Source organism: Dermacentor silvarum, chromosome 10 (assembly GCF_013339745.2).
Source record: "Dermacentor silvarum isolate Dsil-2018 chromosome 10, BIME_Dsil_1.4, whole genome shotgun sequence".
In the NCBI taxonomy this organism is placed as follows: domain Eukaryota; kingdom Metazoa; phylum Arthropoda; class Arachnida; order Ixodida; family Ixodidae; genus Dermacentor; species Dermacentor silvarum.
Genome location: NC_051163.1, coordinates 23,331,403 through 23,347,282, shown reverse-complemented (window position 1 = coordinate 23,347,282; position 15,880 = coordinate 23,331,403). Strand labels below are relative to the sequence as shown.

General features: G+C 48.2%; 1 protein-coding gene across 1 annotated transcript in view; it reads right to left on the bottom strand.

The window, feature by feature from the left end:
* Positions 1 to 1,428: 1,428 nt before the first annotated feature.
* The window catches only part of LOC119430951 (protein MON2 homolog), a 48,676-nt gene continuing 34,224 nt past the window's right edge, over positions 1,429 to 15,880 (bottom strand). The window contains 11 exon segments of the mRNA XM_049656794.1: positions 1,429 to 1,755; positions 2,380 to 2,542; positions 2,896 to 3,059; positions 3,600 to 3,740; positions 4,365 to 4,499; positions 5,055 to 5,189; positions 10,580 to 10,798; positions 11,626 to 11,826; positions 12,852 to 13,003; positions 14,419 to 14,710; positions 15,720 to 15,807. Coding sequence (XP_049512751.1) covers positions 1,444 to 1,755; positions 2,380 to 2,542; positions 2,896 to 3,059; positions 3,600 to 3,740; positions 4,365 to 4,499; positions 5,055 to 5,189; positions 10,580 to 10,798; positions 11,626 to 11,826; positions 12,852 to 13,003; positions 14,419 to 14,710; positions 15,720 to 15,807 — 2,002 coding nt within the window. The 3' untranslated portion in view covers positions 1,429 to 1,443.

The window sequence follows — 15,880 nt, the reverse complement described above, 5'->3', positions numbered from 1 at the left end:
CGTAATAAATCAATATTTTACTTGCCTTTACATCTAGCGCCATCTATGATTTGAAATGTAAAATGTGGGATCAGAGGACATACGTGAGGTGTGGCCATACTTTGCAATGAATGTTACCCCACTCCATTCTTTGACTGCTACGCCAATGGCTATAAAAATTCAAATGCCCTTGCACTGTGTAGCGTGTAACATGTCACGCCCTGTAATAGAATCGCAAAGTCGACTATGCAAGTTGTTTCAGAATGTCCTAACCAGATCACTCTGCCAATAACGTTCACGGTTTGCCAAGTAGAGGCAACTGCCACATGGTACAGTACAAGCCTGTGCAGATGGCTTGAAATGAACAGCCCTATGGACTGTTAACTTGGCAATTTCCTAACTGTATCGACTATCCTACATTACTATGAATGATTTTTGAAGTCTCAACGCGGTTGTAAGATATATTCTAGCATCTTTTACAAGTGTGCTAACCTAATCTCACTGGGTGCAATACTGACAAAGCAAACATAAGGCTGAAACAGTGGATTGTATGAGCATGCTGTGTGAAATGAGCTGGTGGCCACTGCCACTAATCTTGTCCTTGTTACCTTTCTGTCGTGTCTATTCTTGCTTCGTGCCCAAAGAAATTATCAAATAACGAGCATTTTACTGCCCTGAAGATTATTCTGTGTTTGGCTATTCTGCTTTCCCTCTCTATAAGCCACCAATATTGTATATTTCCTTTACTAACTACATCCTTTCTCAGCTCTGCAATGCGCCACTGAAACGTGCTGAAAAAAACATGCTTATTGGTTTGTACACACCGCACATGACTAGTCATTACTGCCAAATTTTCTCATGTGACTCCGCATTTTCAGACACTCTGATCTGGCTTTGAACAGTAAGACACTGCCCTTGAAATTCTCGTAAAGCTCCTTTTCCGATTTCATTCTTTGCTGTTCAATAACGTATTTCCATAGCTGGGTTCCTCCAACAGCTACAAAACTATGAAAGCCAAAGGTAGTGTCATCTACTGACCAAGCTAAAGTTGTCTACAGACTAGCCACCTGTCTGTAACAAGCACAGTACATAGGTGAAACAAGCAGAGTACTGTGGTGACACTTCTCTTCTTTGCTGTTAGCCAACCAGAACAACAAGCTCTGCAAAGTAACTTTTGCAAACTTGGCCACGTCTATTGATTTTGCCTGCAGGGAAAATTTCGAGTCAGTAGGGCTCATCCAGTTTCTTTTTGTTCCACACGGAATGTGATGGCAGCAATGCTGCATCTCAGTGACGTCACACTCTGCAGCTTGAATAGCGGCTGAAAAGCAAATGCTACCATATGTGCCAAACCATCCCACGCTTATGTCACTGTACAGTGGCGATCCTGGAACGCTGAAAACGCAGACCGAAGCAGCAAGACGCTCAGTGGTTTGTCTATACACGCGGCTACCTGTAAGACGACTACGCTACACATGCTGAAGAAAGTGGACGGTCAGTGCTGACCTTGACGATGGCGTGGAGGATGTCGGCCTGCATGACGACTGGTCGCTGTGCTGTCTGCACGTAGAGGGACACGGCCATCTCCATGGCGCGCTCCCCAAATGGCACAAAGCTGAGCGTCACCCAGTCTAGGTGCTTGGGGGCCACCCCACCCGAGCGCATCTGCAGTTTCCCGTATGCTGGCGCCTGGCAGGCATAGCAGGCAAAACTCAACAGCTGGCCAAAGATGGAGGGCACCATTGCCTGCAGGTTGTCCGGGCCTGCGAGCGCTTCCTGAAATGAGATTGATTGATTGATTGGCTGATTGACACACGTACATTTTTTACTGTTTATCTTTTTCCAGTGACAGTTTTTTTTCCCTGTCTAACCACTGTTACAATATGGTTTGATGTACCAAAGGAATGCATATCCTATTTAGAGATGCCATAGGGAACGGCTCTGGATTATCTTGACCATCTGGGTTCAATATAATCTGGTTAAGTCAAAAAAAAAAGGGGGGAGGGGGGGGTGAACGGCAGAGAAAAATATATGCATATAGAGAGTGCTTTGTCTGTGCACTTAGTCCTTATCAGCACCTCCGCCTTTGATACCCTACTCTTGATTTTTGTCTAGACGTTATGGTGCACTACCCAAGATTATGTTATCAGAACACCTACTAGCACCGCCTGCCACTTTAGTCAATCTCAGAGACAGCCTCTTTCTGATACTGAAACATTGGCTACATGAAATTTTACTTTTTAAACCATCCTGTACATTCTGTTGTTTAAATAGCACTTTTATTTCATAGATTTGGACAATTAGAACCAATTTTACGGTCCTGCCAAGGTCAAATCAACAAAGTTCGACTGTACAATGCAGACACAGCAAAAGGCCAAGGACAAGGGTCGTCGTGCTCACCTTGTGCAAAGTGTCCATGGCACTGAGAATGGATTCTTGCAACGTCGTAAGGACCACTTCGGCCAGAGTAGGCAGAATGAAGGGTGAGGCATCACCGTGAACGGGTGCAGCAACAGCATTTTGGACAACGGTGGCAAACTTTTGGAAGTCGGAGACCGTGAACCTGGCACCCCAAAAGACAAGAGCAAATGTGAATGTCAAGTGACCATCACCAGCACTCATCACCAGATGTCAAGGTTTGACTGTAGAAGATTCAACTTGGCAGTTTTTGCAGACCTTTAATGCAGAAAATGATCTAAAATCTAAGAAAAGGCCATAAAAACTGGTATATGATGCAACGTCTTTTCTAAGCACAAGAGAGATCACGAAAAAAGAAATTCAGCCCCTCCCTCAATTGCCATTTTCTCCACTAATAAGTATGCATCTCTTGTGCAAACATTGAAGAAATTTCATAAGTAGCCTGCCCGCATCATCAACTCCCCCCCCCTTAAACAAAGACCAACTCAAATGACTCACCTATTCTTTATGTGCTGGAAGAGGTGCGGGAAGATCTGAACAAGTGCGGTGAGAAACGCTTGGGACGGAATGTACAGCAAGGACAGGCTGTTCGAGAAGCGCGCATCGTCGACAGCGACGTCCGGGGGTGGTCTGGTGCTCTCAATGCCAATGTTGTACCATACCTGCAGTTGAGGAAACGTACGAGTTGCTAGAGAAAACCTATCGTTCACTCGTACAAAACTCGTACATCCCAAAAGGCATATGAGCAATGGACGAAAACCATCCTTATATCTCAAGCAATGTTCCATAAATGAACTTCCTCACATACTTTGGATGCAAAGCAGCAAGATAAAATTAAAAAGCGGCAGTGCGGTGAAGTTTTCTTAGGCCTAACTTTTGTTTAGGGCACACTGCTCATGGCTCATTCAGTAGAAGATAAGTAGAGATGACATATGTCAAACAGTTTCGAGGGTATAGCTTACATGTATAGTATGTGCACATCTCTTGCACTTAGCTAAGCCTTTCCGTCTGGTTGGTTGCTGTATGAAGCAATCATGCTGCATAATATTCAAAATAATGTTGCTGCATTTTTCTTTCCTCTTTTTCCATACTTATAAGTCAGCCTCTACGTTATATTCTAACCGTATTGACATTTTAATGAAGTAATAAACCACACTCTTTTAGGATAATGCAGCAAGTCAAGCTGTGCTATCGATTCGTACCTTCCAGGCAGCACACCAGAGGGCCGCTTCTCCCTGTGGGTCAGCTGAGCGCCCTAACAGGGCGCCACCATTGCCGGCTCCCTCGGTGGGACGACTCAAATGCAATATCTCCTGGAAGCTCTTTAGCGCCGACAGCGACACCTGGGTGACAGAACAGCGACAATATTTGCACACCTGGTTCCATATGAACGTTATATATAATTTGACCGACTGATCCCCTTTAATGAAACAGATGGCATTGTGGCCTCAGTGGGAAAGGAGGTAAAGGAAGAGAGGAAAGGAAGAGAAACAAATCATTAAAACATATTTCTAATATAAAAGTAGTAATGCACAGAAGGCAATTTTCAGTACTAATTTTTTTAATTAATCAACCAACAAGACGCACTCATACTTTTGTTGTTGTTTCTGCTAATGTGCTGTTATCCACTTTCTGCTCTTTAGAAAGATTTCTATAATTTTTTTCACACACCTTATAAAGTGCTTTTGCAATACATCATCATGTTCTACCAAATATTTCATGCCAGAAATGAAGGTACACAGTCTATCATTCAGGATTCCTTTATCCAAGCTTGGGACTAACCAGCACGTTGGAGCCAATAGCAAAGACCCTCAGGAAAGTAAAGCTTGAATAAGCTGTGGTGCATTAAAAACCATTAAAGAGTGACAGAACTCTGCACACAGCACAGAACATCGCCTTACAAAATCTGCTGGCTCCATTAATCTGAAAAAACGCACAAGTCCATTTCACAAAATGTTCGTGCTTACCTCGTTGTTTTTGCTCAGCGCAGAGTTCTCGATGAATTCGAGGAGAAGCGCCCAGGCACGTGGGAAGTCTCCCAGGGATTGAAGCACTTCACGCTTGACATGAAACACTCTCGCCACGCCAGACAGCGTCAACACCTAGGAGCAAACGTGTGAGAACACGCCACGTCCAGTGTTAAAAATCACCCTCTGACCATTTGCACCTGAAACTGCCACTTGTAGTCTGCTAGTGCTACTTGTAGAGGTGTAAAGGCTAAAATACGACCACCATAAATGTTGAGATTTTGCATCACAGCATGAAAAAGTGTCTGTAGAGCTCTGTGTTTTTAGACTAACATGCCCTCAGCTGCACTTGCGTACCTTCCTGCAACATGTGTACATTTTCTGACCTCAGGAAAGAGGCATCCTAACTTCACTCCGGCTATCCAGTAACGACTGCCTCATCACCTTCTTAAACGCATGTGAATCAAATATTTCAGTAAGAGTTTAGCATGCCCAGGAATTCGGTATATCCACATTAAACTATAAAGAGGTTCAAATGTGTTTTGGGCAATTGTGCGTTGCAGGAAAGCCAGCTCGGAATTTTTTTTCAAATGGTCTGTTGGGAGCTTGATGTGAAACGCAAGTTCCTCAATTTGAAGGTGCAAGGCTCCCTGCCTGACACGCTCAAGGCAAACATGCTTCAACGCTCACCTGAGTCTCGGCCCACTGCTTCTGAGCTGTGTTGCGCGAGTGGTGGATGAGAATGTTCCCACCCATGTCATTGACCTTCTCCGTTGAGGCTGATCCTGACAGCGTCCGAACTCGGTCTAGCAAAGGGAAAAGCACCTGCAAGAGAATAGGACAAAATGTGCGGATGTTGACTTTGTACAAGCTCTTATCGTATTTATTTCAATATAAGGCGAGGTTTTTTCCCACAATTTTTAGCCTTGAGGTCACCCCCCACCTTATATGCGAATTTTGCCTTTAGGTGCGGCTTCACGGCAGCGCGATTTTCGCCTTACAGTGTGGCTTTATGGCAGGGTGCACAGCGGTGCCGTGAAGCCACACCTAAAGATAAAATTTGTATATAACCTGCACGCCGCGTGTTGAAGCACCCTCCCCCCCCTATTTCATGGTCGCCATTTTGCATTTTGCCTGTGTTAGTATTTCAGTATTTCAGGCGATCCCTGCCAAGTCTCGATAATCCGGCGGCTAATCTGTTTTCTTGGGTCCCCCCTTGGGTCCCCCCTTATAACCATGACCGCCTAATACTAATCAAATAAAAAGGGTATGTGAAGTCACTGGAGCACATCCACCAAAAATAAGAAATTGTGTGATGGGCTTCAGAATAGGTGAGGGAGCCGGTTCCGGATTCATTTTGTCTGCTTAAGGTTCTTCACGAGACACATGAGCGTTTTTGCATTTGCAACACATAAACATGTGTTGCACTTAGCACCGTGTGCTGCCTGCCGGCTTCGCCCCTGCGTAGGCGAAGATATAATAGTGGCGACGAGGATGGGATCCGTGTGAATCCGCACGGCCGACAGACGCCAGGCACTTTTGGGAGCGGAAGACTTCAACATGGCAGCGGCTAGCAAGTTCGAACCCTTCCTCGAGGACGGAGACGAGGATTTCGAATCGTACATCGAGCGGTTCGAGCACTTCCTTCGGGCGACCCAGGTGAGCGACGACCTCAAAGTTTCGGTGTTGATTACCGCTATTGGGAAGAAAACCTATCGCACGCTTAAAAATCTACTAGCTCCCACGAAGCCCGAGGAGAAAGAATATGCGCAACTAATTCAAGCCCTCAAGAAGCATTATGCTCCGGAACCCATGGTCATAGTGGAACGTTTCCGATTCAACCGCCGGATTCATCAGGACACAGAACCGGTGGCGGGCTTTGCGTTGGAATTGAAGAGTCTGGCTGCCTCCTGCAATTTCGGGGCATTTTTGGATGAAGCTTTGCGGGACCGTTTCGTTGCCGGGCTGAAAGACGAGATAGCGCAAGCAGAGCTTCTGAAGAGGGCCACACTGACGTTTGCAGAGGCGTGCGAACTAGCTCGAAGTATTGAACTAGCCCATTCCGAGACGAAGAAATTCCAGCCGGAGGGGCAAGAACTGGGTGTCCACGCCGTACAACGACAAACTCTGAGTTCGAGGTCGGGACAGCCGCGGGGAGACTACATGGAAACCAGAGCAGCGAAAGAAACAACCGGTTGGGCTTGCTACCGCTGCGGAGCCACCTCCCACACCGACGAAAGGTGCCCGTTCAGGAAATACCGCTGCCGCGCCTGCAAACGAGTGGGCCACTTAGCAAGAGTGTGCCGGTCGTCCGGCAGCACAGCGCACTATGCGGAGGACAGTAGTGGTGAGGACAATCTTTTGCTGCAGAATGTATTTTCGTGTAACGAGAGTGTCCGAAACTATACTGTAAACGTACGGGTCGGGGGTCGTAATGTGCCGATGCAGATTGGGCGCATCTGTTTCTATCGTCCCCGAGACTCTCTATCAGCGACACTGGGCCGGGCGACCGTTGTTGCCGTGTAGCATAAAGCTAAAAGCCTATGGGGGAACGCCGTTAGCGGTTCTGGGCAAGCTGATGATGCCGGTAGCGCACAACAACCAGACAACGACACTGCCTCTGATCGTTGTCCGTACGTTGCAAAAGAGTGAGACTGCGTTGCTAGGGCGAGACTGGTTGGAATCTCTTAAATTGGATTGGTTGAGTGTGGGTAGGGTGGCGATCGATCGAGTAGCTAGCTTGCTTGAAAGGTTCTCGGAAGTGTTTGAACCAGAGCTCGGACAGATAACGGATTGTCAAGTAAGCTTGTTGCTGAAGGATGGCACAACACCGGTCTTTTGTAAACCTCGACCGGTGCCCTTCGCACTCCGAGATCCCGTTTCCCAACAATTGAGGGCCTGGCAGAACGCAGGGGTGATTGTTCCCATCCTAAAAAGCGACTGGGCCACGCCGCTGGTGGTGGTTCCAAAAGGAGACAAAACGGTCAGGATTTGCGGAGACTACAGAATGACGGTGAATCCCTGCTTGCGCACCGATCATTATCCGCTGCCAGTCATGGAAGATTTGTTTGTAGCCTTGCATGGGTGCAAATATTTCACTGTGCTGGACCTTTCAACCGCGTATCAGCAGCTGCAGTTGCACCCTGACTCACAGTCTTTGCTCACGATAAATACGCACATGGGGCTGTTTAAGTTTACGCGCCTACCGTATGGGATAACCAGTGCACCCTCGATATTTCAGGCAGTCATGGACGATGTTCTAGGAGGCCTAGATAGAGTCGCCTGCTACCTGGATGATGTGTTGATTGCCGGGGAAAGTTTTGAGGAGAGTTGGAAAAAGGTGGAAAGCGTGCTGACAAGGTTCAAGGAACGAGGCATTAAACTGCGCAAAGAAAAGTGCAAGTTTTTCCAAACATCGGTGGCGTATCTGGGTCACGTGCTGGACGCAAATGGCATTCGGCCATCCGATGATAAGGTGCGCGCTATCAAAGACGCGCGGACACCCAAGAACAAACAGGAGCTTCGAGCATATTTGGGCATGCTCAATTTTTATGCCAAATTCATTTCGAACATGTCAGCAGAGCTGAAACCATTGTACGAGTTGTTGGGCGAAAATGTTAAGTGGAAATGGACGGACAGGGTGGCGGATACCTTTAAGAGATCTAAGGATTGGCTTATGCATCCCAGAGTACTAACATACTACAATCCGGATCAGGAACTGGGTATGGTATGCGACGCCTCGGCATATGGACTAGGGGCGATCTTATTCCATAAAATCGTGGGGGTCGAAAGACCGATAGCGTTCGCATCGAGGACACTAAGTCAGGCAGAGCAGGGCTACGCCCACCTGGAGAAAGAGGCTCTTGTAGTGATTTTCGGTCTAAAGAAGTTCCACAAATTTTTGTTTGGTCGAAAATTTTCCATTTATTCAGATCACCAACCCCTGGTTGGAATTTTCGGGCATGGCAAGCCAATCCCTACAATGGCAGCAGCACGGATACAGCGGTGGGCCTTAATCCTTGCAGCGTATGACTACCGATGGGTCTACCGAAAGGCAAGCGAAATCCAAAATGCCGATGCCCTTTCACGGCTACCGCTCCGAGACAAAGCAGAGGAGTCAGAGGGTGTTTATTTCTTTTCGGTGCTAGACGAGGCTCCATTGTCTGCAAGGGAAATCAGATCGGAAACGCGTAAAGATCTATTGCTGTCCAAAGTGTTGTTTTTTACGCAGAACGGGTGGCCTGCGCATGTGTCGGACGACGATCTTTCACCATACTTCGTTCGCCGTAACGAACTGTCGGTAGACCAAAAGTGCGTAACATGGGGCAGTCGCGTGGTTATACCCACTTCGTTGCGACACAAGGTTCTAGAAATGCTGCACGAAGGTCATCCAGGGATGACTCGAATGAAAATGCTGTCAAGGAGTCATGTCTGGTGGCCTCGCTTAACGCTAGACATAGAGCAAGCGGTGAAAGAGTGCATCACTTGTCAGTTGTCACAGAATGCGGCAGCTAGAGTACCACTAATGTCATGGGGCTGGCCAACGCGTAGATGGCAGCGAGTTCATCTAGATTTTGCGCAAAGGGACCAGCATTTCTTTTTGGTCTTAATGGACGCTCATTCAAAGTGGGTTGAGGTGTTTGTCATGACAGCAACAACAAGCGAAAAGACGGTAGAGAAATTGCGAGGTGTTTTTGCGGCCTACGGACTACCAGAGGAGATCGTGACGGACAACGGGCCCCAATTCACATCGCAGCACTTCGGAACATTCCTGAGCAGGAATGGAATTCGTCATTCCAAATCTCCTCCCTATCACCCAGCTTCGAATGGTAGCGCCGAACGGTGCGTTCAGACCGTCAAGAAGGACTTGTTTAAACAGATACTAGACAAAGAAAGAAAAGGAGACAAGAAGTCCATACAACATCGCATAGACCAATTTCTCTTCAGTTATCGCAACACCCCGTCCAGCACCACTGGTGAGACCCCGGCCCAGATCTTCTTGTCGTGGCAGCCAAGAACCAGGCTGAGTCTGCTGCACCCTGAAATGGAACAACGCATGCGCGAAAGGGGAGAGCAGGCGAAGCTCCACGCAGACCAGAAACGAGGGCCATGGAGAGACTTTAGGGAAGGCGATCAGGTTTTGGTAAAAGGACTCCGCCCGGATGACGACAAATGGCTGTTGGGTACAATTGCTCAGCGGTGCAGCGCATGCACGTACATTGTTCGCGGCGGAGACGAGGACCGATACGTTCACGCTGATAACCTGCGACTGCGTACATTTCAGGAAAACCGGAGCTGGCTTAAGGCGGCGGGAACAGTACTGGACGGGCCGAGAGTGGAAAACAAGGGTCCGCTCTCTAGGGACACTAGAGAGCCCACCTCGACCAGCACGCCTACTCGGCTCAACGATCAGGACCCACCAGCATCGAACTTGACGTCACCAGCAGTTGAATCGGCAGGGCCTTCTACCGAGCCTTCTCCGGGCCTTCTACACGACAGCGGTCCGACGCTCGACAGTGGTCCCCATAACGGCGACCCCTCGGGACAATCAACACCGCAGCTTCGACGTTCTACCCGGTTGAGGCGACCGCCAGACCGGTACGTGCCGTGAGACGAAAACCTCGTGAGGGGAGAGGAGTGTTGTGTTATCGTGTTTGTGCATCGTGGTGCTGACGCAGACGCACTTCGCTATCCGCGGTGACCCGGACTCGGACTGTTGGGCTTTGTGACGTCAATGCTTGGTGTGATAGTGGCTCGAGCATGTATATAAGCAACCGCCCCTTGTTTCTTCCGGGGGGGTTGTTAGATCGTTAGTTGTGTGGCCGAATAAACATGTGTTGCACTTAGCACCGTGTGCTGCCTGCCGGCTTCGCCCCTGCGTAGGCGAAGATATAATAACCACAATTCAAATGTGGCCAACACAGCCAGGACTCGAACCCATGGCGTCGTGTTTAGCAGCAGAATTCCATCGTCACTGAACCGCGACGGTACATGGTATATGCTTTTAAGTAAAGTGTTCGCTTGGTATAGTCAGCTAGGTTAGTTAACGTAGTTAAGAAAGACATGGATGAGTAAGACGATGACACTAGCACATCTGTCTATCAACTTCTAACTCGCTCGTGTCGTTAGCGTTGTTTTCAGCCCAGCATTCTCTTAGATTCTTGTTTTTAGCATTCAAGTGGCCCCAGCCCATGCACCAGGAATAGCTAACGTACCTGCCAAAGCACGGCCTGCCAGGTCTCCTGCCGAAGCACCGAGCCGTGGGCATTGATGGTCGAAAACAGGGTCTGCCCTGCGCTCTTGCGGACGGCGGAGCGTGGGTCGACGCAGAGCTCGCCCAGCCGCTGGAAGAGGCACATCCAGAGTGTGTCCCAGTCACCCTCCTCCTGCTTCAGCTTCTCCGCATTTTGGTACAAGTAGTCCGCCATGTGCCACTGCAGGTTGGAGAGAACGGTGGACAGGTCTGTTTACCAACAATGATCTGGGCGAGTTGCAAATGCTCGACTTAGTGTAAACAGGTGTAGGCGTACCGTGACCTGACGCATTATTCTCACTGGATCACTTCCGGGACACACAGTCACTTTAGGGAAATTCCGTGCGACCTTTACCAGATGCATCGGCATCCATGGGTGACAGCATTCTTGGCACGCCTTTGCCACACAGTGCCAGGAACTCTGTTGCCCACAGATGCCAATGCTTCCAGTGCTAGTCGTGCGAAATCTCGCTAAAGTAACTGTATCCCCGAAAGTGAACAACCGAGAACGCCGCTCCTGCCAGGTGTCCGTGTTTCTGCTGTAATGCAAGTTTTTCACAGGCTACTAACACTAAACATAAGATCTCCAAACATTTAAATAACTGTTGCCTTCTTTCGCACTGAGACCTCGGTTCTCATGTCGATGGTGTAGTGGCGGTTGCACTTTAGTTGTTTGGTTGGACCTGGCAAGGGGACCCATTCTAGTGGCAGTTCTAAGCCTTTATTCGCGCTTGTTTTGTACCAAGTACAGGAAAGAGCACACAAGTGGCGAGCATGCGCCGAAGATGCTACACGCAGGCACGCATCCTTTCGGCTTATCTACTTGATACAATGACTCCCTAAGCTGAATTAGTAGTTGAAACTGGGTCCCTTAAAACTGGGGACAGTGGAACAAAATGTTTATGGGGCCACACCACAATGATCTCAGCTCTCCCGAGGGCAGCCGCCCTCCGGAGGGGACTTGGAAGGCCCAGTCTTTGAAACGTCAAAGGCTCTACGTTCACTGACCAGGAGGCCGACAGCGGTGAGCGAGACGTTCAGCTCCTGGTTCTGCGAGCCGAACCGTGCGGCCGTGTCAACGCAGAGCTGGAGGCAGGCTCGTGGCATGACGGGCAGGAAGTCGGCCACCACCAGCTGCAGGCACTGGAACGCCGACCGAATCAGTGCCTCCCCGTGGCTTTCCGAGATGGCTCCGATTATTGTCAGCACCTGGAGGAAGAAGCACCACGGGGGAGGGGACATTTGGGCATTTAACTGCTTTTAAAAGGGCTGTCAGACACTTCATAAAATATAAGCAACACAATGGAATAGGTGAAGTGCCTTTGAAGGAATACATTCACAAAGAAAGCTTTGAAAGGTATTCATAAGACGGAAAAAAATTAAAGAATGCAATGTTTACTTTCCTCATCGGCCCTCAACTCATCAGCTCCTTTCGGCTGGGCCAGCACAGATAGCAATGACCTGCCTAATGCTTCTTTCTTTTTTAAAGATGTGCTAATCGCAACCTTTCGAGGTTTCCATCTGTCAAAGGTGCCCAAGAGAGACAAAGAAGAGGTGGCAGGACGTGCGGAATGCGTTAACAACAGCCACTTTCCTTTTCCTTTATTTTATTTTTTTCTTATTTGAAGATCTCAAGGGGCATGCATGCGTGTTCACACTCATTCACACTGGTGACAGGCCATGCAGCTAAACAGTTCTCCAAACCACTCATCAGTGGTCTCCAATCCTTTTCCTTCCATCCTTAAACTAGGTCACAGCGCGAAATACGAGGATGCAGAAGAGCCGCAGCGGTGGCCTAGGAGTAGAGCATCCGCCTCGTATGCGGGAAGTGCCGAGTTCAAATCCCGGTGCCACCGGAAATCTACCGTTTTTTTTTCTAAAGATGTCTTCTGGTCTGGTGCTCGGCTCTCGTAAGGGTTCACATCTCCAAAAAGGGGCCCAATAGAGATTTACGAGTAGTCTCTGGGCGCCTGGTCGCCCAACAACAAGCGGCCTTGTTGAAGAGCATCCACCACGGCTGTGGGAGGCAAGTGCTGCCGCAAAAGAGGCCCACAACAACCACATGTAGCGCACTACATGTGGTTGTTGTGGGCCTCTTTTGCATCCTCGTCTTTTGTGCTGGTTTCTAGTTCAAAATGTTCAACCAACAAGCCGACGCATTCACTTTATTAGACTTCCATCCACCTCATGACGGAGTTAACGCACGAGTGTTATGAAACAAGGAAGGTCCCTACCTGAGGCCAGCCGTGGGTGAGTGTCTCTCCATTGCTGTGCAGCAGGGAGAGGGTGCAGTCGAGCTGCTTCTGCCGGATGTCGGGGTGAGCAGATGCCATTTCCACCAGGGGCGCCAGCAGCAGCACCTGCAGGCTCCTCCGCGATGCCATCGCTGATGATGACATGAGCGGCAAGAGTGCACAACACACTGCAGTCACCTCGCATTCATTCCAAACTTTCAGAACCACATAGTACTTTTGTCAGTCTGCATTGTCGTGCGTTTGAATCGTACAAGACTGCATTATTTTACGTGTGCAGCCTGGTAGAAAAGCTTATGGGACAAGAGATTTGCAAAAAGACTGAATTCATGCGAAGCCTGGGCACACATCCACAAATTAAAAGTTTCAGTGTGTAATAGCCCTTGCAACCTCCACAGTGGTCCACTAACTTAGCAGCTCTGTGCCTTAATAGAGCAGAAATTCACATTTGCTGTGAAATCCGCGCCCCTTAAACTTTTGTGGCCGACTGTACAGTATGGCCCACTGTTAAAGGAAACACCCAATTAGTATAGACCTGCACCAATTGCTACTCGTAGCAGACAAGGAGGCATTCACAATTAGTATCTTTTATCAATTGATAATGATTCAAATGTGAAGAATTATGTAAGAATAAGTTCTAAGTTGGTGTTCCCCTTAAGAGTAGACCATACGGCACATATTATGACTATAATACAAACAATTTAATGCATAATGACGTGCATGCACAAATCACATGATTACTCTTCTTTTTCCACCAGACACCAAGCAATCCTTTCTGGCCCCCTATGAATTCACAACACTATGGTCATGCTTGTTGGGTAGTAATAATACAGTGGAATCTCATTGATACAATTCTGCATAATACGTTTTTCGGTATAATATGTTTTTTGTTCTTTTCCCAGCCAGTGCCTTATAGGAGCAATGTATTTCGAATAATACGATTTTCAAATGATACATTTTATTTTCCGGTTCCCGTGAAGATCGTATCAACGAGATTCCACTGCATGTGGATTTCCCTAAACTTCCGTCTTTCTGGCTTTAAATGAATGAGTGACCTTGCAAATTGATCATTTGGAACCAAATATTGCATCACAAATGCAACAATTCCCAATAATTTGTATGTGAGCACATGTTTATTGGCATCAAGTGTTTAAAAGATCTAGTTTATTAGAAACTGACAAGGATAAAGTGTAATAAGTAACGCCACGAGAGATGTCAGAAGCCACAAGCACGAAGACTAGACTAAATGCATGTAGTACTATCCATCATTCGCACGATAACTGAATGATCGCAGCGATAGAGTTCCCTCTAGTAATTTCTGTAAGCCACTCCATGACAAAGGACTGTGCCTTACCTTAAGACCAATGATTCCATATAAAAATGGGACAGAAAAGCAGAGGAGAGTCATGGCGAAACAGTGCAGACGACAGGACGGGTGAAACAGACAAGACAATCTCGTCTTCTGCACTGTTCCGCCATAATGAACGTAAACCAAACAGCCCAGCTCAGAGCCCTTGAACAGAAGAGAGGGAAAGCCAATGCAAGTTACCTGTATGAACCGGCACAGCTGCGTTGTCAGATGCCGACGCCGTCGTGGATGCTGACATAACCGAGGAGCCCGTCGTGGCCTCGCCACCTCCGCCTCCTCCGCTGGGCGAGTGGTTGAGCGCCGCCTTGACGAGGTAGGTGAGCGCCTCGGCGCCCCACTCGCGCATGCGCGTGTGCGGGTGGGCGCACACCTCTAGCAGGTGCTGGGTCACCGGCCGCCACAGGGCTTCGACCCTGCCCAGATTCACCAGGCCCGTCTCGAGCAGCTTGGCCACGGCAAACAGCGAGGGCTCCTGCATCAATGTCGTGGGCAAATCGTCGCATTATTTTTTGTTGTGCAAGGACACACACATGTGCCCACACTGTGCAGTAGTACACAGTCGTACCTCATTATAACAGTCACATACGACTTGAAAATACCTTATGTTTAATTTTTGTTACAAGCTGGGGGGGGACGGTGCGGCAGCCCCGCAGTCCTAGGCAACACGCCTTAGTCTAACAGCAACTTATAGCCACGACTCGCGCTACTGCTCGCGCATTCATCATCGTCCTCTGCTTCTACCACTAGCTGCGATGTCGCAAATCACGGTAGCAGTTTTCCGCAGTTTGCCGCAGACCATTTGCCGCAGCTGGCCAAGAAGGGACAAAAAAAGTAAGCACCTAAAGAGTGGCACACTTCTTCGGCTGTGTTGCCTGCTGCAGATTACCCTGCTCTGATCCTGATTGCCCTGATCCTGATTACCCTGACACTGGTACCAGCGCCCGGTATGTGCCTCGCAAGTATGGTAATGCAACAGAGACACCAAGAACAACAGGATAGGTGTGGCACTTAGCCATGCACGACAACTGCAGTTGTCGTGCATGGCACGACAGCAGTCTGCCACATTACTGACAGCCTGCTGACAGTGGTACGTAATAGCCACTGTGGTAGATACACACAGAGATGATGCATCATAAACGAAAAGAATCAGTATAGGTCATAAGGTCATGAGGAGCATGCAGGCTGCATCAGAAATATCAAAGTCACAAGTAGTAGTTAGACAGCCTCAGTAGATCACAAAGTTGTTAATAGTTCACGGATAACCATGCAAGGAGGGGGGGGAAGCTAATGTAAATGTCTATAGATGATCATCAAACGATACGACACCATAACAGTCATAACAGCTAATATACAATAGCCGTAATGCTATTGCAATACATTTGCTCAGGTGTTGCATGAGGACCTGTGACTTTTCTTTATCTGCTGTCACTCAGTGCACTACCTATGCAGACTTTCAGGTAAGGTGATGAAGGTTTTCTTACTCTGTTGTTGTAGGCCAGCTCCATCGATTCAGTTGAAAGCTTACAGAGCGCATCAATCAAGTGGTGTAGTGCAACATCATCCAGGTACCTGCGAACATAAGAGGACACATGTCAAACAGCCTTGCAACTTTTTTTATTCCTTCAGATGTCTTCTTTTTTAC